Source organism: Hyla sarda, chromosome 1, assembly GCF_029499605.1.
Source record: "Hyla sarda isolate aHylSar1 chromosome 1, aHylSar1.hap1, whole genome shotgun sequence".
NCBI classification, from domain to species: Eukaryota; Metazoa; Chordata; class Amphibia; order Anura; family Hylidae; genus Hyla; species Hyla sarda.
The window spans coordinates 172,959,737-172,987,414 of record NC_079189.1 but is presented as its reverse complement, the minus strand read 5'-3'; the positions used below and the strand labels follow the sequence as shown (position 1 = coordinate 172,987,414).

The following is a 27,678-nucleotide window of genomic DNA, read 5'->3' as shown; positions in this document are numbered from 1 at the left end:
TGACACATCAAACTTATTAGGAATTTCACAAGAAAAACAATGATATGCTTGATTTTAACGTAACTTTATTCTATTATGAGTTATTTACAAGTTTCTGACCACTTATAAAATGTGTTCAATGCCCATTGTGTTGGATTGTCAATGCAACCCTCTTCTCCCACTCTTCACACACTGATAGCAACACCGCAGGAGAAATGCTAGCACAGGCTTCCAGTATCCGTAGTTTCAGGTGCTGTACATCTCGTATCTTTACAGCATAGACAATTGCCTTCAGATGACCCCAAAGATAAAAGTCTAAGGAGGTCAGATCGGGAAACCTTAGGGGCCATTCAACTGGCCCACGACGACAGGATACTGTTCATCTAGGAATGCTCGGACCTGACACCCATAATGTGCTGCTATACCATCTTGCTGGAAAAACTCAGGGAACGTGCCAGCTTCAGTGCATAAAGAGGGAAACACATCATCATGTAGAAATTTTGCATATCCAGTGGCCTACATGATGATGTGTTTCCCTCTTTATGCACTGAAGCTGGCACGTTCCCTGAGTTTTTCCAGCAAGATGGTGCACCACCACATTATGGGTGTCAGGTCTGAGCATTCCTAGATGAACCGTTTCCTGGAAAGTGGATTGGTCGTCGTGGGCCAGTTGAATGGCCCCCAAGGTCTCCCGATCTGACCCCCTTAGACTTTTATCTTTGGGCTCATCTTAATGCAATTGTCTATGCTGTGGAGATACGAGATGTGCAGCACCTGAAACTACGGATACTGGAAGCCTGTGCTAGCATTTCTCCTGCGGTGTTGCTATCAGTGTGTGAAGAGTAGGAGAAGAGGGTTGCATTGACAATCCAACACAATGGGCAGCATGTTGAACACATTTTATAAGTGGTCAGAAACTTGTAAATAACTCATGAAAGAATAAAGTTATGCTAAAACCAAGCACATCATTGTTTTTCTTGAAAAGTTCCTCCCCTCACATATACTAATGTGCCACAAACAAGAAGTTAATATCAACAACCATTCCCATTTTATTAAGGTGTATTCATATAAATGGCCCACCCTGTACTTTGGAGATTACCGTATTTATCGGGGTATACCACGCACTGGCCTATAACACGCACCCTCATTTTACCAAGGATATTTGGGTAAAAAAAGTTTTTTACCCAAATATCCATGGTAAAATGAGGGCGCGTGTGTGCGCGTGTATACCCCGATACACCCCCAGGAAAGGCAGGGGGAGAGAGGCCGTCGCTGCCCGCTTCTCTCCCCCTGCCTTTCCTGGGGTCTAGAGCCCTGCTGCCGGCCCTTCTCTCCCCCTGGCTATCGGCGCTGCTGCCCGTTCTGTCCCCCTGACTATCGGTGCTGGCGCCCCATTGCCGGCGCCGATAGCCAGGGGGAGAGAAGCGGCGCCGACAGCCAGGGGGAGAGAAGGGGCAGCGGCACCCATTGCCGGCGCCGCTGCCCCGTTGCCTCCCCCCATCCCCGGTGGCATAATTACCTGTTGCCAGGGTCGGGTCCGCGCTGCTGCAGGCCTCCGGCGTGCGTCCCATGCAGCAGCGCGGACCAGACCCCGGCAACAGGTAATTATGCCACCGGGGATGGGGGGAGGCAACGGGGCAGCGGCGCCGGCAATGGGTGCCGCTGCCCCTTCTCTCCCCCTGGCTGTTGGCGCCGCTTCTCTCCCCCTGGCTATCGGCGCCGGCACCGATAGTCAGGGGGACAGAACGGGTAGCGGCGCCGATAGCCAGGGCGAGAGAAGGGCCGGCAGCAGGGCTCTAGACCCCAGGAAAGGCAGGGGGAGAGAAGCGGGCAGCGACGGCCTCTCTCCCCCTGCCTTTCCTGGGGGTGTATCGGCGTATAACACGCACATAGACTTTAGGCTAAAAAAATTTGGCCTAAAAAGTGCGTGTTATACACCGATAAATACGGTATTTAATGTTTATGGTCTGCTTGCTAATTGTAGAAAATACACTAATAGAATAATATACCTTTTAATCCTATTTGATATATTGTTGCAGGCTAAGCTATTCAAAATATAAAATATACAAATCACTTGTTTGTTTTAATTTTTTTTATTTCTTTTTTTGAGCCAGAAGTGGATTTATAGAGAATAAAAAGTACAGTATAAATAAAGGAAATCTTGCTGAATCTGCTACCTCCCACTTGCAGACTATAAGATTTTGAGACTGGTCTAATATGGTGTAATATGTTTGTTCCAAAATAAACAGTAAAGAAAGAATGACGCTCGCCCATCTGTAGAAATATTCATAACTTTATTTCTGATTGAAATAAAGTTAGCATTATTAATACTGTAAATGCAATCTAAATTTGGGGGGGGGGGGGGTCTTTAGTTTTCACGCTGTACACTTTATAGTAAAAAATGCCATGTTTTCTTCTGTGGGTCAATACGATTAAAATGATACCCATGTTTACATGCTTTTGTTATTATTGTACTGCTTTTTTTTAAAAAAAATCTCACTTTCCTATCGGCTCCATTGGGGGACACAGACCTTGGGTATATGCTGCTGTCGCTAGGAGGCTTGACACTATGGTAAAAAAAAAAATGTGGCCCCTCCCAGCAGGAAATACCCGCCTACAGGCCCTGAGCTAATCCGTTTTAGCTTTGTGTCTGTAGGAGGCAGACGCTGGTCAGTTCTTTTTTGTTTTTTAAGGTTAAGGGCGTATAGTTAAATTTTTTTTTTTTTTTCTCCCTTTTCTTTGTTTTCTGAGTGGGGACTCAGAAACATAGCGTTCACTGTTTCCCCATTTGCGATTGAGGGGGCACAGACATAGTGGATGTACTGTCAACCCCCTCTAGCCAACGGTCAGCGCCTGGGGTTGTACCTCATGGGTCCGGGTCCCCGACCTTTCCCTGCTCGTCTCGCTGTTACAGCCCGGCATGATGCAGGTGACTTAAAGCTGACTGAAGACTTCATTAGGTAAGTTCTTCAGACCAAGGTGAGTATATCTCCCTCCTTTATTTCAGGTTGGTGCCTACTTCAGGACTTCTCAACCCCTGGAGACCCCTCCTTTGGAGCCCACTCCTCTTTATTTTTTCTAAGGGACTCCCTGCCCTATGTACATCTTGGTGGGGAGTGTTTTTTCCTTTTTATTTTTGTTAGATTTTTCAGTGGTGCAGAACTTCACCGGTGCTGCCTGTGTGCAGACGCCGGTACTTGTTTCACAGTGCGGTCGTCTCTCTCCCCCCCCCCCCCCCCCCGGCGCTGCCTGTGTGGAGACGCCGGCACTTGTATGGCGGTGCGGTCTCCCCCCGGATGTACCTCTCCTGGCCGGCACTGCCTCTGCAGATGCTGGCATTTGCCGGAGCCACAGCCTCTATTCACTGGCGGTTAGCGCCGGCCTTTCTGCTTCGGTCGCATCATGCATTAGGTGACTGGAGCACGGGGTTTTCGCGCTGCTGGCGGTTACTTTCTGTCTCTCGGGGTATGTTTATGTTAATGGCCGTGGGCTTCTTCCCCAGCTAAGCCCCGCCCACCTGCAGCCGGTGGGATTCCCTCTCCTATTACAACCAGGCCCGCGAAAATGCCGTTTCCCTCTGCCTATCAGTGCTCTGCGAGCACGGCAGTCTGCCTTTGGATCAATGAGGGGCGTTCTAGCCTTTCATCCGGTCCCTTACTTTTTATTGGTCCTGTACTCCTCCCATCCTTCTCCTTAGCTGCAGAAGTTCTCAGCTGCTGCTCTTTCCCGGGGACACAGATGCCGGGTGAGATTATTTCATCTCTTTTCCCTGCTATGTTCGTACCTAGAACTGTCCCTCTCTCTAGACAAGTACCTGGAGCCCTGGTCACCTATTAGACTTGCAAGTTCTGTAACGTAAAAAAGCCTGGTTCTGCTGATCCTACTTGTTCCGCCTGCACCCCCCAGACCCCCTTGGTATTTCTACCCCAAACTCTGTGGACTCTGCTATCCCTCCAGTTTAGGTTTCCTCCCTCTCCCAGTCTTATCTCCGACTTGGCCCAGGTCTCCCGTTCCATCATTACTGCCTTGGAGAGGTCCTCCTTACGCCAACCCTCCAGGGAGACCCGCTCTCCCTATGCTAAACACTCTCACAAGTGTAATAGGGGCAATTCCTTTGACTCCTCTCCAGAGTCTTCTAGCAGACATTGGCGCTCCCCTCACAGGTATTGCCGCTCTGCTCCTGCCTTCCACAAGTGTCCCTCTTCTATAGGATGCTCCCCTGGTCGACACTCTGGATCTCCAGAACCGCGTACCAGGTCAGTGTCTCCCTCTTCCAAGGCTGCCTCCACCTATTCCCACTCTCCAGGAGAACTTGTAGATGAGGCTTCTGATTCTGCCTCTGATTCAGAGGACCGAACAGATGTAGCGGACACGGTGGACACATTGGTTTCGGCCATAAGGGACACCTTCCACCTAGAGGACCCAGGAACTTCGGACGTGGCTCCAGAAGTTTCCTTCCAGCGTGCCTGACCGGCACCCAAGGTTTTCAGTTCTCATGCTGAATTTGAAGCTTTACTAATGTCTGCCTGGAGGCATCCTGATTAGAAGTTTCAAGAGACAAAGAAGGTTCAAGCGCAATATCCTTTCGCCAACTACCTCATTGCTCGGTGGACCTCTCCTCCAACTGTGGATCCCCCGGTCTCCCGTCTTTCTAAGGCGACTACCCTGCCATTGGCTGATGCAGCTTCCTTCAAAGACTCGGCGTATAAGAAGGTGGAGACTTTGGCAAAATTTGCCTTTGAAGCAGCAGGCTCTTCACTTCTTCCTGCATTTGCTTCTGCCTGGGTATCAAAAGCCCTTTAAGTCTGGGCTTCTCAACTCTCAGGGTATTCTTTCTGGATCCCCCTCGAAGGAATTGGCTGACTTAGCCCTCCTACTCTCTAAGGCTGGAGATTTTCTGTGTTCTGCTTCTATGCAGTCTGCCCGCTGTGCTGCCTTTGCCACAGGCAACCTAGTGGCCCTCCGTCAATCCATGTGGCTCAAAGCCTGGGATGCGGATGCAGCTTCCAGGAAGCCTCTGACCGAACTTCCTTTTACTGGTTCCCGACTCTTTGGCAAGCACCTAGACTAGATTATATCAGAGGCGACGGGCAGAAAAAGTTCCTTATTACCTCAAAACAAGGCTCGCAGTGCTGCTTCCCGTCGGAAGTCAACTTTACCTCCCTTCCAGGGGACCGCTTTTTTCTTTTGCGGACCCCCGGTCCCCCTCTCTGGCGAGGGCCTTTCGGGGCGTGCTCCAGTCCCTTCTCTTCCAGGGAGTAATTGTGGTTATGGCTCGAAGAGCCTAGAGTGGGACCTATACAAACTGTATAATACTGACCGTACTTACCGACCTGGAAACAGGAGACCATCCAGAGGACCTAAGAGGGAAAACTAGCGGATGAGGTGTGCCCAATTACCGTGACCGTGGGTACGCCTGATAGAGGGCATACCCTGGTGAGAATTTGAGAATGATGGAGGGCTGGGTGGGTGACTCCAACGTAACACATGCCCCCAGATGTGGGAGAGGGGTGGTTATATACCCCACACCACTCCCACAAATAAAGCCAATTAGGCTTAACACTTGTGGTCATGGCTCGAAGAGCCTAGAGTGGGACCTATACAAACTGTATAATACTGGCCATACTTACCGACCTGGAAACAGGAGACCATCCAGAGGACCTAAGAGGGAAAACTAGCGGATGAGGTGTGCCCAATTACCGCGACCGTGGGTACGCCTGATAGAGGGCAAAGAGTCGGAGGTAGGGTACAACTAAGTTTTTTATTGAATTTACAGAGCCAACAATTTAAACACCCCTGCCATCTCGGTGGACGGGTCAGGGACGTAGCACTAGAAGCAGCCAGAATTCCAGCGCCCCAACTTCTTGATGATGTGTGCAGGGGCATTGTGTTTAGACGCTGCAGAGGCTGCTCCGATCCTAAATGAGTGACCTGAAATACAACTAGGCTCGTGTCCCAGGATTCTGACAAGGGACCGCACGTGTTTGGTGAACTGGGAAGAGGAGAGTGCTGACCCATTGACCAGCAGAAGAGGGCTGTCCGCTGGCCGTCCAGGGAACGTGGAAAGGAGTTGTGTGAGGGCCAGAACCGGACACCATTGGTGAAAAGTAGAAAAATAGCGTATGGTGGTTCCCCATCTACAGGTTTTGGTGGAAGACAGAGTGAGTGCAAACCCTGCCCCGTGCGGTGATAGTTGGCTCAGGAGAGGACCCTGTGACCTCCGACCGCAGCGTGTGAACTCCCCAGGCCTCAAGAACCCGTAGAAGGCCAAGTAGATCGCTGCTTTGATGACAGTGCTGAGTCTGGGACCAAACGAGTGTCCAGAAGTGAGGACATGGATCGGAAAAGGCCGCCAGTGACTGGTGCACGGGAGGGTGGCTTGGGACGTGACAGGACAAGGATGCCCTTGAGTGCCGCCTTAATAGGGTTAGTGGATAGTAGAGAAAGTGCGTTGGTATGTGAGAGGAATCTATGGTGTTGTAACCCTGCTAAGTGAAGCTTGATGGTGTTGTAGGAGAGGTGAAGAGAAGAGTGGCAGAAACCAACATAAGCAATAGAGGAACGCACCGAAATTGTGGCAGGGAGACCTTGTTTGTGCATGAACGCAGAAAAAGAGGCTAGAGCTGCGTCATACGCCCGTGTGGTGCTGGGCGCAAGGGACTGTCTGATTAAAGAATTTGCCACCGTGATAAAGTCTGTTAGTCCATCTGAAGATACTTTGTTGAGGGAACTGGGACCCCGACGATGTCTGCTTCTGGGTGTACCTGAAAAAACAGCTTCATGTTACCTCGTGACAGAGCGTCTGCTGCTGTGTTTTTGGCACCCTCAATATGCTCAACACAAAAATGAAAATTATGCTGAAGAGCGATCAAGACAAACTTTCCGACAAAACGCATGATATGCGGGGACCTAGAACGCCCTTTCCTCAAGATATCTACTGTGGCCATATTGTTGCATCTGAAGCGGACAGTGGAATTGACCCACGAACCACCCCATACGGCAGCGGCTGCCACTATTGGATAGATCTCGAATAAGGCCGAAGTTTTGTGAAAATTCGGGATAAGCAGTATGTCCTGTGGCCAAGGACTGGCCAGCCAATGTGCACCATGGAGAGCGGCGAAACCGACGGCTGAAGCGTCAGAAACCACGGAGGGGGACCTTTCCGTGGCTGGGGGGACAAAGAACGAGATCCCGTTCCAGTTACTCAGGAAGTGACCCCACATGACCAGGTCTGACATTGCCTCGCTGTCGATTCGAATGACATGCCTCTGCCCGGAAACTGAAGGAAGTAAGTCCAGGAGTCTGGATATGAATGACCTACCTTGCGGTATGATCCGCATCGCAAAGGCCATCATGCCTAGGAGGCTTTGGAGCTCCACCCTGGATACTGTGTGGCATTTGGTAATTTTCTGGATAACCTCACGGATCCTAGCCAGTTTCTCCTGGGGAAGACTGGCTTACATTTTCTCGGTATCTAAGATGATACCTAAAAAGGTGAGTTGAGTGGACGGGCCTTCCGTCTTATGGGGTGCGATTGGGACCCCAACTTCCTTGAACAGCCCCAACAATGACCTGAGATTGGAGGGACTGTGACCAGGGTGTTCCAGCAACAGGAAGTCGTCCAGATAGTGAATGGTGTAGTGACAGTTGGAGACATGTTATAAGGCCCAGTGTAAGGCCGTGGCTAGTTGATCAAAAAGCCAGGGGCTACTTTTGGCTCCAAAGGTGAGTTTAGTGGCAAAGTAATACTTGCCTGCCCATTTTACCCCATGCCACTGCCACAGGTCTTGCTTGATGGAGAGAAGCTTGAAGGCGTCGGTAATATCAGCTTTGGAGAGCCACGTGCCCCTGCCCAGCTGTAGTGTGGCCTGTATGGCTTGATCGATAGTGGAATATTTCATACTGAACTGATCGGAAGGGATCAGTGCATTGATGCTTGGGATGTTAGAAGAGTAAGGCGCGGAGAGGTCATAGATTAACCTTCTTTTATTGGAAAACTTCCCAGTGGCTAGCCCCAACGGGCTAACCCTTCAGCAAGAAAAAGGGGGTACATCAAAGGGGCCGATCATGAAGCCTTTCAGAAGTTCGGTTTGTATTAGTTCTGACACCACCGTGGGTTCGGCGAGTGCTGACTGTAGGTTAAGGCATTCATGCGTGCTTTGAGGCAACGCGACCAACCCCGTGTGAAAACCTTCACGAAACCCCCCCAACTAGCCATCCGACCCAGCAGGGATCAGGGTGACTGGCTAGAATGCGGGCCAGGGCGTCAACCCGCACCACGCCTAGTCACGCCTGGGTACCCTTTTGAGAACAGATGGAACTGGGGTGGGCCCGGAAACAGAGAAAACACACATGGAGAAGCTTGCAGTTGCTGTAGGTGCACGCAGAGAGGTTGAAATTATTACATATCTGAGTCTTGCCCAGAAACCTGACCGGCCTACCTAGCCTGTCTAGCGCAGGAGAGTTCCTCTGACTGGGGCCTATGGAGATATTCTGGCTCCTGTTGGTGCTTGTTTCCGCCTGGTCTTTGCTCAGGGGGCACCAATTAGTGGTGTGTGTGGTGACCCCGCACCAGCTGCAGGAGGGGGCTTTTAGACCTGCGAAATGCTCGCAGTAAAGTTCGGTGTCAACGGCTCCCCAGTTGGTCGTGTAGTTGAATTGCTCGAAAGAAGCAGCTGCTTTAGCCGCAAAAGATTTATGGTACTCGTAGAAGGTGGACCCTCCGTGTTTGTACGCCATTTGTGTGATCTTGTGGAGGTACAAATCGAGTTCCTCCCTGCGACTGGGACTAACTGAGCAAATGACGTCTCTATATAGCCCAAAGGCTATGACAAACTCGTTAATTGTTAGTTTCCTGTTGAGCCTGGCATCTTTGCTTTTGAAGGTGACAGCGAGATCGCCACAGGCAACGGTTTTGGTGTCATTGATGTCCGTGGTGGCTATCAGCAGAAGAGCCAAGATTGACATTCTTACCCTCCAGAATGTCTTTTTTAATTGCTGCCGAGATAAAGTGTGCGGGTGTAATATTCGGGGGAGGCTGATGCATACCTGTAGGCGGAGCCTGAGAGGTAGAAGCAACAGGAACAGCGGGGCCTGGGGCTGTGTCCGTGACCCTGGCGCGTTCCATGTCCTCTAGTCTATCCTGGAGCCCGGACACTGACGTGAGCACCTGGCTCATCATGGTGTGGAGCTGTGAAAGTGAAACACTGGTCGCTTGGTCCGATGCTGCTGCCTGCCTCGCCGGGGGGGCCCGGTCTGTGCCCAGCAGGTTGAACAGCTCCCCTTTCTTAGCTGAGGCCGGAAAGGGGGTGCCCCTCCTCCTGAGCTCCTGCATCAGTTTGGGGACTGTCCAGGTACGGTAGGAGGACACGCTGCCCCGGTCCGAAGCTCTTGCTGGGGTCTCGGGGACGGAGAGGGTGTCCTCAATGTCAGATGGTTGCGACATGCCGCGTCGGAACCTGTCCGGGCCAGTAACGGGTGCCGGTAGACAAAGTTAGGTGCTAGTGAGAAACCGGGATGGTACCTGAACAACCCTAGCTGATGTCTTATAACACTGACCTGCTGTATCCTGAGTTGTGGGAATAGAGGGAGCCTGAATAGGCACGACCCGGCTCACGGCTGAGGGGATATACAGAGACAGACAACAAATAAGTGAAAAAAAAAAAGGGGTGGCAGCTGAGTGCCTGACGTGATGAGTGCGTGACGTGTTGGGCTAAAATGAGTTTCCCCCCTTTTTTTTTTGGGGTGTGTCAGTTAACGAATGACCCAGTGTTCGTGTGTGTCGAGTTGCGTTGCGCTGAAGCAAGTCAGGAACAACGGGCTACACCAAGGCCCCCACTGACGCGAACGGCCCAGGCTGTACGGGGGGGTCGGCCGCCCGAGGCCCTTGGCCGCGTCAGCGGCGGGTCTGGTGCGTGAAATGTGTTGGCCAGGATGATTGAATGCCGTGCGGAAGTGAGAACTGATGGCTATGTGAGAAGAAGTGGAATCAGTATATGCGTTTTTAAAAAATTTTTTTTTTTATATACCTTGAGCTGAAAGGCGAAGCCACTTGTGGGGCTTAGGAACAACAATGGAATCTGAAGGGTAAGGCTGGGTTCACACTACGTTTTGTCCCATACGGGAGCGCATACGGCAGGGGGGAGCTAAAACCTCGCGCTTCCGTATGTCACCGTATGCGCTCCCGTATGTCATTCATTTCAATGAGCCGACCGGAGTGAAACGTTCGGTCCGGTCGGCTCATTTTTGCGCCGTATGCGCTTTTACAACCGGACCTAAAACTGTGGTCAACCACGGTTTTAGGTCCGGTTGTAAAAGCGCATACGGTGCAAAAATGAGCCGACCGGACTGAACGTTTCACTCCGGTCGGCTCATTGAAATGAATGACATACGGGAGCGCATACGGTGACATACGGGAGCGCAAGCTTTTAGCTCCCCCCTGCCGTATGCGCTCCTGTATGGGACAAAACGTAGTGTGAACCCAGCCTAAGACAAATACTAGAGTCATTAATGTTGAGGGACAGCAAGTGCCTGGCCGCAGGGCATGGGATAGGTGACCAACCCCCCCCCTCTGGTTCCCCCTTTTTCCCTTCCTTATTGCCCCCTTTTTTTTTTTTTCATGTGAGAAGGGAGAGGGGGGGGGGGGCGGCAGTGTGAGAGGGGGGGGGGGGCAGTGTGAGAGGGGGGGGGCAGTGTGAGGGGGGGGGGGGCAGTGTGAGAGGGGGGGGGGGGGCAGTGTGAGAGGGGGGGGGGGCGGTGTGAGATGGTGGCCGAACCTGGGTGATGCCGGTGCCCACGCCCCGACAGCCCAGATCCTGGACGCCTCCCCCCCCCCCCCCCCCGCAGCACCCGACCATGCGCAAGCAAGCCGGGAGCCCCTCCCCCCCTCTCCTGTGGTGGCGCGGCGCCGGGTGATGACGCGGGACGCCGGGCCGACGAAGCCCCGCCCCCCGGCCGCCTCGCGGTGCCAGCTGAAGCGGGGAGCGGGCCCCGGGCCCGGCGAGCACGCGCCCTCTCGCCCCCTGGATTGGAGAGGAGGAGTAACCATGGAGCGACGCCGACCACCGGGGCGAATGGAGACCCTGCAGCCCCGCGCCGCGATCTAGAGCGTGGGACGGGGTCCCCGAGCCCGGCAGCAGGCACAACTCCACTCCCTCGGGACCGGGAATTGGGAGGGCCAGGTGAGCGGCGGGGGGACACGGAATGGGGAGGACAAACAGAAGCATGAAAAACAGGGTACCAAAAAGCCTATGGGAGCGCGAGGAGGCAAGCGACCCAGCTGGGGGTGAGCCTGCCCCGGCACTACGAACCCGGGCTGAACGACATAGAGCCACACTGGCACTTACCTAACAAACCTCTGCGAGGACGGGGGATAGAACCGCTATTCACTACCAACGACACTCCGGGGGGGACGTATGCACTAACACGGTAGACTACTAGAGAACTACCGCCAACGTAACACACGCCCCCAGATGTGGGAGAGGGGTGGTTATATACCCCACGCCACTCCCACAAATAAAGCCAATTAGGCTTAACACTTGTCCCAGTTCCTCCCAGGCAGTGTTTTCAAGGTTTTTATTCCAACCTCTTCGTGGTTCCCAAGAATGGGGGTTCCGTACGCCCAATCTTGGATCTGAAGCGCCTCAATCGGCATCTTCTCCCCCATTTCCGCATGGAGTCCCTCCGTTCCGTCGTGGCGTCCATGGATCAAGGGGAGTTTCTTTCTTCAGTGGACATCAAGGATGGCTACCTCCACATTCCGATATTCCCAGGCCACCAACGGTACCTCCGCTTTGCTATTCCCGGAAGGCCATTTTCAGTTTGTGGCTCTCCCCTTCGGTCTGGCAACTGCTCCGAGGGTCTTCACCAAGGTCCTGGCACCGATGATTGCCCTTTTACGGACAAGAGGTGTCTCCGTTATTCCTTACTTGGACGACCTCCTGATCAAGGCTCCGACCAGGGCCCAGAATCTGGAGAGTCTCAGTCTTACCCTTCAGGGTCTCAGCTCATTCCACACGTTCTGTCTGAGCTTCCTGGGATCTCCGTAACAGGGCTTCGGCCTCACAAGTCTGTAAGGCGGCTACCTGGTCGTCTTTACACACTTTTTTACAAAATTCTACCAGGTTCATACTTTTGCTTCCGCTAATGCTAGTCTGGGCCGTAAGGTGTTGGTCCAGCCTTCCTGAGGAAGTTGCTGACGGGCAACGGAATACGTGGGGTCTTTAGGGGGGCACCTGCCGCATTACTCCTCCATCTATTGTCCTCTACTACCAGTCCCCTGTGCTATATACTTAGGATATTCAGGTTGTATACATATTATTGGTGTTGTGGGGACAGGACTGTATTGATTTAACATTCTTGTTGTATGATAGGTTGATAACCTGTGTATTTGTAGAGGCAGGTGCCCTGGGTGGGGTTTCTCCCCTTCTTTTTGGTAGGGGTTCCCCCCCCCCCCCCTCGTTTGTGCAGTGGGCAATTGGGCCTTTTTAATTGGTTTTAACTGTATTGTCTGCTTTTTGTACTATTTATATGTAATAAAGATATACTTTTTGGATTACAGTTATTGTGGGTGTGCATTATATTGCGTATTTCTTTCTCTTTTTGTGACATCACATACAGTACACACAATACACCCCAAACATCAATGTTTCCCAACCAGTGTGCCTCCTGCAGTTGAAAAACTACAACTCTTAACATGCTCAGACAGTCACTGGCTGTACGGGCATGCTGCGAGTTGTAGTTATGCAACAGCAGGAGGCACACTGGTTTAACACTCAATATACTATGGTTCCGGGGCTCCAGAACCAATTACCAGTTTTCCATAGACATATGTACTCAACATACAATGGTTTTAACATACAATGGTCCTCCTGGAACCAATTAATATCGTATGTTGAGTGACCACTGTATTGCCCTATTCTGACCACCTCTAACTTTCAAATTTTTACGTAAACGAGGATATGTGAGGGCTCATTTCTTGCTCCATAATCTGTATTTTTTTTATAGTACCACTTTTGCATTTATGTGACTTTGCATATCTGTGATTGCTTTTTATTTTTTTTGCAATATAATGTTAACATTATATGTTTATAGTTCGGACATTTATGCGGCGATATCAAATATGTTAAGAATTTTACCATTTTTATGCTTTTATGATTAAAATGGGGGAAAGGGGTGATTTTAAATCTTAATTGGGGAATGGGCTTTTTCACAAAAAAAACAACTTTTTTTTTTTTTTTTTTTTTATAATACATTTATTTTCTCTGTCTGCTCCATTGGGGGACACAGACCATGGGTGTATGCTGCTGTCACTAGGAGGCTTGACACTATGGCAACAAAAAAAGTTGTCTCCTCCCAGCAGGATATACCCGCCTCCAGGCCACTGAGCTAATCAGTTTTTAGCTTAGTGTCTAAGTAGGTGGACATGGTCTGGAGTTCTCCAGACCAGGTCTTTATATTTTATTATTTTCCTAATTTTAGGGATGTGTTAGTTTTTCCGTTTTTCTTTTCTGTTTTCAGGTGGGGATTCAGGAACTGCGGCTCACTGTCTCCCCATTGCGATTGAGGGGGCACAGACATCGCGTTTTGTACTGTCAACCCCCTCTCTCCAACGGTCAGCGCCTGGAGTTATACCTCATGGGTCCGGGTCCCCCTATTTCCCTGCTCGCCTCGCTCGCACATGGTAGCTCGGCGTGATGCAGGTGACAGAAAGCTGACTGAAGACCTCATAGAAGACTTCATTAGATAAGTTCTTCTGTCTGAGGTGAGTATATTTCCCTTTCTCCTTAAGGTGCAGACTTGCAACCTCTGAAGACCCTCAGTTTTTGGCCCACCTCTCTCAGGGTCTATTGGGGCTGGCCTGGACAGGGGGCTTTCTTTCTTTCTTTATTTCTGGGGTGAGCAGTGGCAATTTTGGATGGGGCACAGTTCATGCTTATTCATCAGGATGTGTGTGTGTCTTACTTTAAGCGGGCGCATGAAGCGCCGGCTTACTTTCGCTTTCAGCAGCAGTCTGCTGCCGGCAGCGTCTCGCCCGCTCACATCCCCGCCAGCGCATATGCGAATGACGTCCGCTCGGGGCAAGGAGCGGGCGCCATTACTTAGCTTCTTGTCGGAACTTCGGTAGCTCCGCCCACCCAGGGCCGCCGGAGCTTCTCAGAAGCGCGAATTGATTTCCAATCAGCACTGTGCACGCGATTTTGGGTTCCAGGGGACAATTAGCAGTGCCCCTGCTCCTGGCACGCCCCTGTCTTGCTATTGGCCGGCATTTATCCCTTCTCTGTCTACACTAGAGCGGGCTTCTCCTCACAGCAGCTGCCCTGGGGACACAGACTGGGGTGAAAGCGTTCTTTTTTTCACTATGTCCATGCCCAGAACTGGTCCTCCCTCTGCACAGACAACTGGAGTGTTAGTTTACCATTTTGTCTGTAAAAGCTGTCATTCCAAAATGCCTGGTTCTGCTGAACCCACTTGCTCTGCTTGCTCCCCCAGCCCCCCTGGCTCCCCCGGATGCTCTTTCAGTCCCGGTGGATTAGGCCACCCCTCCAGCCTGAGTTTCTTCTCTATCCCAGTATATGGCTGATTTGACTCAAGTCTCCCGTTCGGTGGCTGAGGCCTCCCGTGACGTGGTGTCTGCCATGGAGAGGTCTGCCCTACGGCTGCCCTCTAGAGGGTCCCGCTCCCCTTCTCCACATGCTTCACGCTCTCACAAGCGTACTAGGGGTGCCTCTTCCATTGAGTCTTCAGGTAGACGTGGGCGCTCCCCTCATGGGTCCCGCCCCTCCGTTTCATCTGGTCACAAACATCACTCCTCCAGAGGACATTCCCGGGGTCGCCGCTCTGCCTCTCCAGAGCCGCGTACCCGAACGGTGTCTCCCTCCTCCAGGGCTGCCTTCTCCTGGTGAACTTGCGGACGAGGCTTCCGAATCGGCATCTGACTCAGAAGACCGCTCTGATACAGCTGATACTGTGAACTCATTGGTTGCGGCCATAAGAGACACCTTTCACTTAGAGGACCCAGGATCTTCGAACGTGACTCCTGAGGTATCCTTTCATCGTGCTAAACCAGCATCTCAAATGTTCAGCTCTCACGCTGAGTTTGACACCCTTCTGGAATATGCATGGAGACATCCTGACAAGAGGTATCCGGGAACAAAGAAGGTTCAAGCGCGGTATCCATTCGCCAAGGACCTTGTCTCAAAGGTGACTTCCCCTCCTTCGGTGGATCCACCAGTTTCCCGCCTCTCTAAGGCTAATACACTGCCGCTAGCAGATGCGGCTGCCTTCAGGGATCCGGCAGACAAGAAGGTGGAGTCCTTAGCGAAGTTTGCCTCTGAAGCAGCAGGCTCTTTCCTACTTCTTGCCTCTGCCTGGGTGTCCAAGGCCCTTACAGTTTGGTGTTCCCAACTCCGTCAGGGTATCCTGGTGGGATCCTCCCCGGAGGATCTATCTGCTCTGGTTCTTCAATGCTCTAAAGCTGGGGACCTTCTGTGTACAGCTTCTATGCAGTCAGCCCGCTGCGCTGCCTTTGCTGTTGGTAACCTAGCGGCCCTGACGAGATTATCTCTGAGGCGACGGTGGGTAAGAGTTCCTTATTGCCTCAAAATAAGGCTCACTACTTCCCAGAGGAAGTCCTCTTCTTTCGGATTTTTGGCCCCAATAAAGGGTCTGGGCAGGGACCTTCGCGGGACAAGAAGGCTCCCTCATTCGGGCGCGCCCATCTTGGAAATCGGACACCACCCTTTCCGGCCGTTTTCAGGCCAAATCGGGCAACCGCAAACCCACTTTCGCGTGAAAGCCCCCACCCACAGATTTTTCTCGGGTGGGAGGTCGTCTCTTACTCTTTCGAGACATCTGGACCACACACATTCAAGACTCCTGGGTCAGGGACGTGGTGTCCAACGGATACCGCATCGAATTTGCATCCCTTCCGAGGGATCTATTTTATTTTGATTTATTTTTTCAGCCCCGGGCCCCCCGGTCTCCTTCACTTGCGAAGCAGTTTCGGGAGGCCCTCCAGTCCCTGCTTCTCCAAGGAGTCATTGTCCCGTTCCTTCCAGGGAACGTTTTCGGGGTTTCTATTCCAATCTTTTTGTGGTCCCCAAGAAAGGCGGGTCTGTGCGACCAATCTTGGATCTCAACCGTCATCTTCTCATCCGCCACTTCCGAATGGAATCTCTCCGTTGAGTAGTGGTGTCCATGGAACAAGGGGAATTTCTTTCTTCCGTGGACATCAAGGATGCCTACCTCCATGTTCCAATATTTCCCGGTCATCAGCGGTACCTCCGCTTTGCGGTTCCGGAGGGGCATTTTCAATTCGTAGCTCTCCCCTTTGGCCTGGCCACTGCTCCTCGGGTCTTTACCAAGATCCTTGCGCCGGTGAGAGCCCTGTTGCGGTCGAGAGGGATCTCGGTGATCCCTTACCTGGACGACCTTCTCATCAAGGCTCCCACCAGTGTCCAGACTCTGGAGAATGGGACTCTCACTCTCAAGTCTGTCCTGTCTCCCACCCAATCTCTGATCTTCTTGGGGCTTCAATTCAACAGGCCTCTGCCTGGATTTGCCTTCCTCCGGACAAACGTCTGACTCTCCTGTCAGGAGACCGCTCCCTTCGGGCCCAGGTCCCAGTTTCCATCCGCATTTGCATGGAAGTCTTGGGGCGGATGGTGGCGGCCAAGGAGGCCGTACCCTTTGTCCAGTTTCATTACCGCCCCCTTCAACTGGCGATTCTCTCCCGGTGGGACAGGTCTCGTCTGTCTCTCGATCGCAAGATTGTTCTCCCTCGTTGGATCCGTCAGTCTCTGCTCTGGTGGCTCCGCTCCCCCCTTCTTCTTCAGGGGAGATCATTTCTTCCCCTCCACTGGCCTGTGGTCACAACAGATGCCAGTCTGTCGGGCTGGGGCGGTGTGTTCAGGGACCGGACGGTTCAAGGCCGCTGGTCCCCCCCCCCCCCCCCCCCCCCGAGAAGCCCTTCTTCCGATAAACATCTTGGAACTGAGGGCGATTCTTCTTTGTCGTCTTCATTGAGAGTCCCTGCTTCAGACCCGCCCTGTCCGCTTCCAGTCGGACAACGCCACGGCCGTGGCTTACATCAATCGGCAGGGCGGCACTTGCAGCTCGGCAGCCATGACCGAGGTGACAAAGATCCTCTTCTGGGCGGAACACAAGGTTCCGGCCATTTCAGCGATTCACATTCCGGGTGTGCTCAACTGGGAAGCGGACTTCCTCAGCCGACCCCGGCTAGTGGTCTCTGCATCCGGAGGTCTTCGCGCAGATCTGCGACCTCTGGGGCGCTCCAGACGTGGACCTCTTCGCGTCTTGACACAATCAGAAGATTCCTCCATTTGTGCCCTAGCCGTGGATGCCCTAGTGATTCCTTGGGCGGGGTTTGCCCTGCCCTATCTGTTCCCTCCCCTTCCGCTCCTTCCCGGGGTTCTGAGGAAGCTCAAAGCGGAGGGCGTTCCCGCCATTCTAGTAGCTCCAGACTGGCCCTGAAGGACGTGGTAGGCCGACGTAGACTGGACGACACTCCGTTTCGCCTTCCACTTTGTCCGGACCTGCTGTCTCGGTCCTTTTTGCCACCCCAATTTACAGTCGCTGCATTTGACGACGTGGCGGTTGAGACCGCGGTTTTGAGAGACCGCGGTTTCTCTTCCCAAGTCATTCGCACCATGCTTAGGGCTCACAAGCCCTCCTCTGCGAAAATTTACCACCGAACCTGGCGGTCTTATTTTCGTTGGTGTGAAGCTCAGACCTTTTCTCCTGTTACTTTTTCCGTTCCCCGTCTTCTATCCTTTTTGCAGTCTGGATTGGAACAGGGGTTGTCTCTCAGTTCCCTTAAGGGTCAGGTTTCGGCCCTTTCTATCCTTTTTCAGCATCCTCTGGCTTCCAATTCTCATGTCTGGACCTTCCTTCAAGGAGTGGCGCATGCTGCCCCTCCTTATCGGTCACCTTCTCCCCCTCGGGACTTAAACCTGGTTCTGGGGTCCTCCAAGGTGCCCCTTTTGAACTTCTTAGGGAGGTGTCCCTGCGCCTCCTTTCTTGGAAAATGGCGTTTCTTGTAGCTATCACCTCCATTCGGAGAGTGTCCGAATTGGCAGCTCTCTCCTGACGTTCTCAGTTTCTGGTGATTCACCAGGACAAGGTTGTCTTCCGGCCAGATCCTTCCTTTTTGCCTAAGGTCGTTTCGGCTTTTCATCTCAATGAGGACATCGTCCTTCCGTCCTTTTGTCCCGCTCCTTCGCATCCCAAGGAGCGTTTGCTCCACAAACTGGATGTGGTGCGGGCCATTAGGTCCTACACCTCTGTCACCTCTTCCTTTTGTCAGTGCAATTCCTTTTTCGTTCTTACGGAAGGTCGGCGTAAGGGACAACCTGCTTCCAAGGCCACCATATCTCGGTGGATCCGGTCTGCCATTTTGGAAGCTTATTGCTGCAGAGGGAAGATCCCTCCCTTCAGGGTTTTGGCTCATTCTACCCATTCTGTTGGTGCATCCTTTGCTCTCCAGATCAAGGCCTCGGCCTGGCAGATTTGCAAAGCAGCTCCCTGGTCGTCTTTGCACACTTTCTCGAGGTTCTACCGTGTTCATACCTTCGCATCGGCTGATGCTTGTCTGGGCCGGAAGGTGCTGCAGGCGGCGGTGGTTCAGCCGTCTGCCTAACCGGTTCTTTTCTACCCACCCAAGGGACGGCTTTGGTACGTCCCATGGTCTGTGTCCCCCAATGGAGCCGATGGAGAAAAGGAGATTTTTTTATGCTTACCATAAAATCTTTCTGGAAGGATCCATTGGGGGACACGGCTCCCGCCCTTTTTCGGTTCTTCTTTGGTTGTCTGTCCGAGGGTGTTTTCAGTTATACTTTTTCTTCGGGTTCTCGGACAGTTCGTGTTTTTCCTTGACCTGTCGGTCCTCTCCTATTGCTCTGGGACTAAAACTGATTAGCTCAGTGGCCTGGAGGCAGGTATATCCTGCTGGGAGGAGCCGACTTTTTTTGTTGCCATAGTGTCAAGCCTCCTAGCGACAGCAGCATACACCCATGGTCTGTGTCCCCCAATGGATCCTTCGAGAAAGAAAGATTTTACGGTAAGCATAAAAAATCTCCTTCTTTTTACACTTTTTAGTCCCCATAGGGTTATCAGCGATCTTCTTTTGGCTGCTCGATCTCAGACCAGAGGAGAAGACGCCGTGAGGACAGATGGAGGCAGATGAGGGGACCTCTGTCCGCCATCTTGGCTGTTCTGATCCCCGTGACTGTCGCGGACGATCAGATCACCCATTTAAAGTTCCATACTGCCGCAGATGCCGTTATCTGTATTAACATCGCTGATGTCCGTTGTTACTGGCAGGTCTGCGGCTGCTGACAGCCACCTGGACCCGCTGTGCATGAAACAAAGGTACTCGCTGCAGCGCCATACATTTACTACGCGTGTCCTTCATATATTGGAACAACATTTATAAAAAACAATCTAAACAAAAATGGTACCAATAAAAACTACTAATTACAGCGCAAAAAAAAATTAGCCCTCATTTTGTTAAAAATGTTGAATTTTTTTAAAATAGTAGAATAAACATTAACCTACAGAATAAAGATAATGTTTATTTTTTACCATTAAGTGCACTGCGTAAAAACCAACCCCCCCCCCCCCAAAAAAAAAAGTTGCAAACTTGTAGTTTTCTTAAAATTTCCGCCCGCAAATAATATATATATTTTTTTGTTGCGCAGTACATTTTATGGTAAAATAAGAGATGGCATTACAAAGTACAATTGTTTTGTGCAAAAAGTAGGTGGAAAATAAGAGCTATGGATTGTAAAAGGAGTGAAGGGGAAAAAAAGAAAATGCAAAAATGAAAATTGGCCTGGTCCTTAAGGCCAAAATGTGCTTGGTCCTCAAGGGGTTAAGAGAGGAGGTCTAGCGCAACCTGTTTCCTCAGAAAATAACGTAAATGACTGATTTCATTGTGTGGGATTATTAGTTAAAGTAGTGTAGATATTCGAATCTGACAACTGATGGGTTGCTTTTACTACATTATTCTCTTGTCATTAAGACTGCTGCCGCCTCTATCAACTTTACACACCTTTTAAATCTGTTCTATTACTTAACCAGTTCAGAGCCATTCTCTCTTCGTCCATCAAGAGTGTTAGGGTATACTAAGGCTGTAACATCTCGTGCAACAGCTCTACTAAAAAGATCCAAGGGACTGCCTGGCTGCAATGAACAGGAAAATAATTTAAACCCTTCGACAGGAGAGCAATGCAATCCTCAGACAACGGCACGTCTGTGTGGTTGAAAACATTATTGCAACTCTTTACTGTTGCCATTCTTACATTTCCTTTGTGCTTTCTCGCAAAGTGTCTTTTTTTTTTTTTTCTGTGTTGCTCCTACCTTTTGTGTTTTGTCTTCCTTGTGTGTTATGTCCCTTATATGTAAGCTCTATTTAGCTTTTACCTGAACCCAGTGACACGTACTGCTGGCCCAAAGAAGTGCGTCTTGATGCAGGAAATGGCTGTAGCCGCCAGGTATCGTTCCTGTGTCTTTTTTAAGTTCCTCCGCTGCACTTTTGTATTTGCACTATTGGGAAAAAAAGTTATGAAGATATTTACAGATGGGTAACTAGCACAAATTTTTCCTTTATTTTCAAGCGAATGAACTGATGCATATCTGAGCACAAATCCCTGCATTTTTGGATCTAATGTTTGTGTCCCTCAAATTTTATAAAGGTCTGTGTATATAGTTGTGAAATGAATAAAGTGTAGTCTACATTTGTTGTGAGTATATTTGGTCTATAAAAGTCTATACTTTCACTGTGGGTACACAATGGTATATCCATGGAGTATAATTTTATTCCTCTGTGATGTGAAAGTTAGTTTTATTTTTAGTAGGCTATATATTTTAATTTACTCTACTGCCACGAGCCATATCATAAAGCTAATGTAATACCTTGTAATGTTTTCTTCATCTTTGTATCTTAAGGAAATGTTTTTGGTGCTTATTTTGCATTCTGTGCCATTGTTGATGGAATTCAATACAAAACTGGAATGGGACAGAACAAAAAAGAAGCAAAGGCAAATGCTGCACAATTGGCTTTGGATGAACTTCTTCAGTATGAAGAATCAGAATCGTATGGTAATTCAGTCCAAAAATACTATTCTGGGCATACTACACTTAAAATTTATTTTTATTATCTATATTTTTAGTTTATTTAATGAATTTGTGGGGACTGTTTCTTCCCCCCCCCCCCCCCCACACTTATCCTTGACGTGGCACATTCGTAGGATTTGCCATGTAGTAACTGAGACCAGCACATATCTTGAGCTTGAAGTTTTATTCATGCCTTCCGGGATGCCGAATACAGACGGCAGCCTATTTTATGCTCTTTGTGTACTTTAAATCCCATCTATGTTAATGGAAGTTATGGTAAGAGCATAGCACAATGAGCTACACTGTTTCTGTAACTCCAGAGTTACAGAAACAGCATAGCTCACATTGCAATACTATTAACTCTGCTCCTATTAAGGCTGATAGCAGTCATGCAAAATGCGTTCTGTAGCTCAACTACCTGTTTTCGGCTTCCTGACTACCTCCAGTGGTGGCAGCTAGTCTGGATAGGGTGGAGGGGCACTTTATATCAAGAGAGTTTATCTATCAGATATCTCTGGCGTATCTTGAACATGTCTAGATGAGAGAGAAATACTCCTTTTAACATATTCTGTACTAAAAGAAGAAAAAGTCATACTAATCTAGCCTGATCCCCTGCAGTTTCTATGTATGTCTGGTCCCCACTGCTCAATGTTCTGCCGGCTTTTTTCTATCGGCTCCATTGGGGGACACAGACCGGGGGTATACGCTGCTGTCTCTTGGAGGTTTGACTCTATGGTAACAGAAAATTCGGCTCCTCCCAGTAGGGTATACCCGCCTCCAGGTCACTGAGCTAATCAGTTTCAGCTTAGTGTCTGAGGATAGACACTGGTCTGGGGTTTTCCTCAGACCAGGTCTTTTATTTTTTATTGTCCTAGTTAGGGAATGTGTTCTTTTATTCCTTTTTCTTTCCATTTTCAGGTGGGGACACAGGAACTGCGGTTCACTGTTTCCCCATTGCGAAAGGTGGCAGGCATCTGGGATGTACTGTTAACCCCCTCTCACCAACGGTCAGCGTTTGGGGTTGTACCTCATCGGTCCGGGTAGCCCTACCTCCCTGTTCGCCTCGCTATGAGCTTAGCTTGCTGCAGGTGACAATGCTGACTGAAGACTACATTCTGAAGACTTCTTGAGGTAAGTTCTTCAGACTAAGGTGAGTATTTTTTCCTCCCCTTAGGTCGGACTTGCAACATCTGGACCATCCCAGTTTTTGGACCACTAGCTCATACTTGAGCAGTGTGAGATGGGGCTGGCCATGGGATATTCCCTGCAGGAAAGGGACACCTTTATTATATGGGGGAGCAGTCTTTTGGGCAGTCAGTGTGTTTGGGGCACAGTCACTTCACTTTTCTCTACGAGCGCATAGCGCTCGATTTACTTTCACTTTACTTTAGTTTCGGCAGCTGCGGCTGCCGGCGGCGCTCGCCCGCTCCGTTCCCCCCGGGCGCATATGCCTTCTCATGTACGCTCGGGGCCGGGAGCGGGCGCCATTATTATTTCTTAATGTATTTTTTCGGAGGCCGGGGCACATTAGCTCCGCCCACCCGGGCTGCCGGAGCTTCTACAGAGGCGTGAACTGGCCACCAATCAGCGCTGTGGGCACACATGGGAGCTGCAAGGGCCAATCAGCAGAGCCCTTGCAGAGCCCAGCCCTCCATTACTATTGGCCGGTCTCTCTTTCTCTCTCTCTTTCTCTCTCTTTCTCTCTTTCTCTCTCATTTCTGCCCCTGATGCTTTAGCAGACCCGGTGTTTTCGGCCGCCCCTCCAGCCTGGGTTTCTTCCCTCTCCCAGTCCATATCCAATTTGGCTCAGGTCTCCTGTTCTGTGGTGACTGCCTTGGAGAGGTCCACCTTGCTCTGGCCCTCCAGGGGGACCCGCTCCTCCTCTCCACATGCTTCACGCTTTTACAAGCGTTCTAGAGGTGTCTCCTCTGACTTATCCCCTGGGTCTTCTGGTAGACACGGGCGATCCCCTCGTAGGTCTTGCCTCACCGCTCCTTCTGGACGCAAACGTCAGTCTTCCAGAAGGTGTTCCCGTGGTCACCGCTCTGGCTATCCAGAGCCGTGCGCCCGGTCGGAGTCTCCCTCCTCCAGGGCTGCATCCACTTGTTCACACTCTCCTGGAGAACTTTCGAACAAGGTTTCCGATTCGGCATCTTTCATCTAGAGGACCCAGAAACTTCGGACGTCACTCCAGAAGTTTCCTTTCACCGTGCCCGACCGGCACCCAAGGTGTTCAGCTCTCATGCTGAATTTGACGCCATTCTGGAATCGGCCTGGAGGCATCCTGATAGGAAGTTTCAGGGTTCTAAGAAAATCCAAGATATCCTTTCGCCAAGGACCTCATCTCTAAGTGGACTTCCCCCCCCCCATCGGTGGTCCACCAGTTTCCCACCTTTCCAAGGCTACTACGCTGCCGCTGGCGGATGCGGCTGCTTTCAAGGATCCGGCAGACAAGAAGGTAGAGACCTTAGCGAAGCAGGCCTTCGTAGCAGCCGGTTCCTTCCTGCTTCCTATCTTCGCTTTTGCCTGGGTATCTAAGGCCCTTTCGGTTTGGCATTCCCAACTCTGTCAGGGTATTCTTTCAGGAGCCCCTAAGGAGGAATTGTCCTCTCTAGCTCTTCAATGTTCTAAAGCTGGAGACTTTTTGTGTTCTGCTTCCATTCAGTCAGCCCGTTGTGCTGCATCTGCCACCAGGAACATGGTAGCCCTCCGTCGCTCCATATGGCTTAAAGCATGGAACGCAGATGCTGCCTCCAAAAAGTCTCTCACTGAAATTCCGTTTACCGGTTCTCGGCTTTTTGGCAAGCGCCTTGATGAGATTATCTCAGAGGCGACGGGTGGCAAGAGTTCCTTACTGCCCCAGAACAAGGCTAACACTTCTTTCGGACTTTTGGTTCCAATAAAGGGTCTGGGCAGGTGCCTGCCCGGGACAAAAGGTTCCTGCTTTCCGGGCTAGCCCCTCTTGGAACTCGGATAACCATTCAGAACGTTCGGTGGCCAAATCGGGAACCCGTAAGCCCACTTCTGCATGAAGGGATGCTCCGACCCGCAGAATTTTCTCGGGTGGGAGGTTGTCTGTTTTTTCAAGACGTCTGGACCATGCACATTCAGGACTCCTGGGACGTGGTGTCCAACGGGTACCGGATAGAATTTGCCTCCCTTCCGAGGGATCAGATTTTCAGTCCCGGGCCCCTCGGTCTCCTTCACTAGCGAGGGAATTTCAGGGGGCTCTTCAGTCCCTTCTTATCCAGGGGGTCATTGTCCCGGTTCCTTCCGAGGAACGGTTTCGGGGTTTCTATTCCAATCTTTTCGTGGTCCCCAAGAAAGGCGGTTCTGTGCAGCCAATCTTGGATCTCAAGCGTCTCAATCAACATCTTCTAATCCGTCATTTCCGTATGAAATCTCTCCGTTCGGTGGTGCCGTCCATGGATCAAGGGGAGTTTCTTTCCTCGGTGGACATCAAAGATGCCTACCTCCATGTTCCAATATTTCCAGGCCATCAGCGGTTCCTCCGGTTTGCAGTTCCAGAGGGTCATTTTCAATTTGTAGCCCTCCCCTTCGGCTGGGCCACTGCTCCTCGGGTCTTTACCAAGATCCTGGCGCCAGTGATTGCCCTGTTGCGGTCAAGAGGGGTCTCAGTGATTCCTTACTTGGACGACCTCATCAAGGCTCCCACCAGAGCCCAGAATCTGGAGAACGTGGATCTCACTCTCCAGATCTTATCTCGCTTCGGGTGGATGGTCAACCGGAACAATTCTGTCCTCTCCCCCACTCAGTCCCTGGTCTTTCTGAGGCTTCAATTCGACACGGCCGCTGCACGGATTCGCCTTCTGCTGGACAAGCGACTGACACTCTTGTCGGGTGTCCACTCTCTTCGGAAGCAGGTCCCAGTTTCCATCCGTCTTTGCATGGAAGTCCTGGGTCGAATGGTGGAAGCCATGGAAGCCATGCCCTTTGCCCAGTTTCATTACCGCCCTCTTCAGCTGGCGATTCTCTCTCAGTGGGACAGGTCTCCTGTCTCTTGACCGCAAGATTGTTCTATCTCTACGGTCTCGTCAGTCCCTTCTCTGGTGGCTCCGGTCCTCCCTGCTTCTTCAGGGGCAATCATTCCTTCCCCCTCCACTGGCAGGTGGTCACAACGGATGCCAGTCTGTCGGGCTGGGGCGGTGTTTTCAGGGACCGAACGGTTCAAGGCCGCTGGTCTCCCCGAGAAGCCCTTCTTTCCATAAACATCTTGGAACTGAGGGCGATCCATCTCTGTCTGCTCCATTGGGAGTCCCTTCTTCAGGGCGGTCCTGTCCGGGTCCAGTCGGACAACGCCACGGCCGTGCCGTACATCAACCGGCAAGGCGGCTCTCGCAGCTCAGCAGCCATGGCCAAAGTGACGAAGATTCTCCTCTGGGCGGAACACAGGGTTCCGGCCATTTCGGCGGTTCACATTCCGGGAGTGCTCAACTGGGAAGCGGACTTTCACAGCCGGTCCTCGGCCGACCCCGGCTAGTGGTCTCTGCATCCAGAGGTTTTCACGCAGATCTGCGACCTCTGGGGCACTCCAGACGTTGACCTCTTCGCGTCCCGACACAACTGGAAGATTCCTCAGTTCGTGTTGAAGTCCCGGGATCCCCTGGCCCTAGCAGTAGATGCCTTGGTGATCCCGTGGCCGGGCTTTGCCCTGCCCTATCTGTTCCCTCCTCTTCCTCTCCTTTCCAGGGTCCTGAGGAAGCTCAAAGCAGAGAGCGCCCCCACCATTCTCGTGGCTCCAGACTGGCCCCGAAGGGCGTGGTACGCCGACGTGGTCAGGCTCCTGGACGACGTCCCGTTGCGTCTTCCTCTTCGGCCAGACCTACTGTCAATGGTTCCCATTTGTCACCCCAGTTCACAGTTGCTGTGTTTGACTGCGTGGCGGTTGAGACCGCGGTTTTAAGGGCCCGCGGTTTCTCTTTGCAGGTGATTCGCACCATGCTCAGGGCTCGCAAGCCCTCTTCTGCGAAAATTTACCACCGTACTTGGCGGTCTTATTTTCGTTGGTGCAATTCTCAGGCCTTCTCTCCTGTGAGTTTTTCCGTTCCCAGTCTTCTTTCTTTTTTGCAGTCAGGGTTGACTGCAACAGGGGCTGGTCTCTGCTCCCTTAAGGGTCAGGTTTCAGCCTTTTCTATTCTTTTTCAGCGCCCTCTGGCGTCCAATTCTCATGTCCGGACCTTTCTCCAGGGCGTGGCTCATGCTGCCCCTCCTTATCTTCTCCCCCTTGGGACTTAAACCTGGTCCTAGGTGCCCTGCAAGGTGTGCCCTTTGAACCTCTCAGGGAGATTTCTCTTAGCCTCCTTTCCTGGTAGGTGGCTTTCCTTATAGCTATCACCTCCAGTCAGAGGGTGTCTGAACTGGCAGCTCTTTCCTGCCGCTCTCCTTTTTTGGCGATTCATCAGGACAAGGTTGTTTTCCGTCCGGATCCTTTCTTTTTTTTATTACCAAAGGTTGTTTCGGCTTTTCATCTCAATGAGGACATCATCCTTCCGTCCTTTTGTCCTGCTCCTTCTCATCCCAGGGAGCGTTTACTCCACAAACTGGATGTGGTACAGGCAGTTAGGACCTATCTGTCACTTCTTCCTTTCGTCAGTGTGATTCCTTGTTCATCCTTACGGAAGGTCGTTGTAAGGGACAGCCTGCTTCCAAGGTCACCATTTCTCGGTGGATCCGATCTGCTATTTCAGAAGCTTACCGCTGTAAAGGGAAGATCCCACCCTTTAGGGTTTTGGCTCATTCCACCCGTTCTGTTGGAGCCTTCTTGGCCCTCTGCAACAGGGCCTCGGCCTCGCAGATCTGTAAGGCGGCCACCTGGTCGTCTTTGCATTCTTTCTCGAGGTTCTACCAGGTTCATACCTTCGCATCGGCTGATGCTAGTCTGTGCAGCAAAGTGTTGCAGGCGGCAGTGGTTCAGCCGTCTGCCTGACTGTTTCTCTGCCCACCCAAGGGACGGCCTTGGTACGTCCCACGGTTTGTGTCCCCCAATGGAGCCGATAGAGGAAAGGAGATTTTTTTTGTATTTGCTGTAAAATCTCTTTCGAAGGATCCATTGGGGGACACAGCTCCCACCCTTTCTGGTGTTTCTTTTTGGTTATCTGTCCGAGGTGGTGTTCAGTTATTTTTTTCTGGTTCTCGGACAGCTCATGGTCTTTTCTTTGACCTGTCGGTCTCCTCCTATTACTCTGGGACTGAAACTGATCAGCTCAGTGACCTGGAGGTGGGTATACCCTGCTGGGAGGAGCCGACTTTTCTGTTGCCATAGTGTCAAACATCCTAGAGACAGCAGCGTATACCCACGGTCTGTGTCCCCCAATGGATCCTTCGAGAAAGAGATTTTACGGTAAGTACAAAAAAAATCTCCTTTTTGGTTGTATAGTCAGGATCTGCCAGCTCGGTCAATGACTGACTGACTCAGCCAGTGATTGGCTAAGAGGGCAGGTCCTGTTCAGACTTTCCAACCCAGAAGCCACCAGGAACAGTGATGACTAGTGGTGACTAGAAGTGCATGGAACATAAGCCGCAGGGGATCAGTTTAGGTAAGTA

At 51.3% G+C, this 27,678-nt stretch overlaps 1 protein-coding gene across 5 annotated transcripts in view; it reads left to right on the top strand.

The window, feature by feature from the left end:
* ADAD1 (adenosine deaminase domain containing 1) overlaps positions 1-27,678 on the top strand; it is a 190,310-nt gene that overhangs the window by 11,741 nt on the left and 150,891 nt on the right. For 3 of the 5 annotated variants that reach the window (XM_056564051.1, XM_056564044.1, XM_056564050.1), the window contains exon 4: positions 20,947-21,099. The exons of the other annotated variants lie outside the window; for them this stretch is intronic. In XM_056564051.1, the coding sequence (XP_056420026.1) occupies positions 20,947-21,099 (153 nt within the window). The remainder of the gene's footprint in view (positions 1-20,946; positions 21,100-27,678) is intronic. 5 annotated transcript variants of the gene reach the window in all.